Source organism: Myotis davidii, unplaced genomic scaffold, assembly GCF_000327345.1.
Source record: "Myotis davidii unplaced genomic scaffold, ASM32734v1 scaffold826, whole genome shotgun sequence".
Taxonomy (NCBI): Eukaryota; Metazoa; Chordata; class Mammalia; order Chiroptera; family Vespertilionidae; genus Myotis; species Myotis davidii.
In genome coordinates this window covers 1,519,818-1,522,345 of record NW_006297142.1, presented here as the reverse complement: position 1 = coordinate 1,522,345, position 2,528 = coordinate 1,519,818, and the positions used below count along the sequence as shown (strand labels likewise).

The 2,528-nt window shown below is 50.0% G+C and overlaps 1 protein-coding gene across 1 annotated transcript in view; it reads left to right on the top strand.

Annotated features, from left to right (window-relative positions):
* LOC102756241 overlaps positions 1-474 on the top strand; it is a 58,892-nt gene extending 58,418 nt beyond the window's left edge. The window contains exon 11 of the mRNA XM_015569820.1: positions 349-474. Coding sequence (XP_015425306.1) covers positions 349-474 — 126 coding nt within the window. The remainder of the gene's footprint in view (positions 1-348) is intronic.
* The last annotated feature ends 2,054 nt before the right edge of the window (positions 475-2,528 follow it).

Sequence of the window (2,528 nt, the reverse complement as noted above, 5' to 3'; positions counted from 1 at the left end):
CGTGGGGGCGGTGTCTCTCAGCTGCAGTCAGACTGAGGATGTGGAAGTGTCAGAGCAGAACATGAGAGCCACACTAATGCCCGGCAACGGGGCGGGAGCAATGGGGCGGGACAAAGTGCTCGGCCCGAGAGGAAAGGCTTCCGCCCGACTGTGTCCAGGCTTCCTGTCCCTCCTGCCCCAATGGGGCTTCTCTGGTGACAGCAAAGCTGGTGACCCCAGCAGTCCCGGAGGCTCCTCTCCCGGGGCTGCTACGAGGTGTTGTGTGGCAGGGAGCAGCCTGCAGCTCTCCAGCCCCGTCTCTACTGCTTCCTACCATCTGTCTACACTCTCTCTGCTTTTCTGTTGTAGTCAAGCGAGGACCCAATACCTGGAGACCTGATTCAAATTGGAGATGTTTACAAGCACTGGGCTATCTATGTGGGAGACGGTTTTGTGATTCATGTGAAATCAGGTAAAGATGGATTACTTGTTTAATCACCAGCTTTATGTTGAGAAAAGGGAACAAAAGAGAACTCATCACTGTGGTAATAGCATCCTTTTCCTTTTCAACTATGACATGTCAGATCTTTACTCGCTAAGGAATGGAATGTGGACTCCATCGGTTGACAATTCTGTTGTGACTCTCTCCTAAGTGTCCAGAACTAAGCCAGGTGATAGGACGTAAGAAAATGATGAGAAGTTCCCTCTTGCCATGGAGCCCACAGTTTCTACACAATAGTAGAAATCGCTAGGCCTTTGGAGTTCTTCCAAATCCTTGCTCCACAACTTTTGTCTCTTAAGTTCTGTGGCTCAAAATTGGTTCTGTGAAATGGAGATAAGTTATCACCTGGGCGGGTTGTAAGAGAATCAGCTGAGACTGGCTTCTTCCAGGTAGATTCTAAAAAAGTCAAAAATGTGTCTGAGTCAGACCCATGCCCAAAGATGCGTCATCTGCAAGTATTGTTATGATGTCATTGTGTATCGTCGAAGACAAGTTCAAACAACTGAAATACCCAACAATTGGAGATTTGTTAAATGCATCAAAGTCTGACATCAGGGAATCCCATGGCACCCATTCTGAGTTATGATGGAGTTGCCATTTGTTGCTCTGGGAACATGTTGGCAACAGAGCCTTAAGTATTTAAGTTACAAAAGTGTGGCTCAAACAATTGCACTCCTGCTAAATTTAACTTCCAGCAAGAGGGAATGATAGTAGAAGGAAGGGACAGTGACCTCAGAGGTCAATAGTGGGACGTCCTTTCTTCTTCCCCTCCGTGTCCAACATGGCACTGCTGAGCGTGGCAGCATCTTAGTCAGGGGTGGGCAAACTTTTTGACTCGAGGGCCACAATGGGTTCGACCTTGAACATGGCTATGTAGTATTACAAGACATGGTGAAATGTGAACCTCTGGAAGAAGTGGCAGGGGATAACACGTACAAGGTCAACAACTTCTTGGATAACAAGTACAGACCCCGGCCTGTGCATGACATTGTCAATTTGGCGAAGAAGAAAATTGGTGAAACCTGGAATGACAATTTTTATTTCCCCACTGTGAGCACTTTGTCGCTAAACTGAGAAATGGCCGCCCTGGAGCCAACAGGTAAGAACCCTGTGGGGTGATTCCATTTGGGGTTCCCTTGACAGGAGGATGCGGGGCGGCTCTTGGTAATTATCAGGGACCGAGCACTTAACCAGCCCCAGGCCCCAAAGCTACCTGCACACTTCAGAGTGTGAGCCAATTGCTTTGACTCCAAAACCAGTGTTTTGTCCACTGAGTCTGACTGCTTTCTGCTCTTTGAAGAGCCCTTTTCGGTGGGGAAGCCTTTTGCAAAGGGTCCCAGTGCAACCCGGGAGGCCTCCTTGCCCTGCAGGCCAGGAAAACGGGGTGTAGATTCTGGCACTACCCCCTGACCAGCCAGGAGACCTGCTACAGCAGAGGTTCTCAACCTGTGAGTTGCAAACAATGAAAATACATCCTGCATATCAGATATTTACATTACGATTCATAACAGCAGCAAAATTACAGTTATGGAGTAGCAATGAAAATAATTTTATGGTTGGGGGTCACCACAACATGAGGAACTGTATTAAAGGGTCGCGGCATGAGGAAGGTTGAGAACCACTGGGCTACAGGATCACTTTCCTGCCTGGACTCGGTTTTCTATCCAGAATGGGCCATGTGTCTCTATCCCATCCACGTCATGGTTTCCTGTGGGCATTACATGACTGGGAACGAGCCGGGGGGTGGGGGGGCGCGGGGGGGGGAGCTCCACTCAGATGTGAGCCACTCTGACTAGCAGTTGCTCCTCCCACAGGCCTGTGGCCAATCAGGCAGCATTTCTTGTCCCAGTCTACAGAGGAGGAGCCCAAGCTCAGAGGAGAACATGGTTCCCGAGCTCATCAGCATAGCTTCCGTGACCCTGCAGCTGCCTGCCACCAGGATGCACTAGGGTCCTCTCATCCCTAGTTCCGCAGCAGCACCGCCCCTCGCCCTCTGTGCTCTCAGCTGCCTGGATCCCTTCCAAATACTGAGCTGCCTATGAATAGC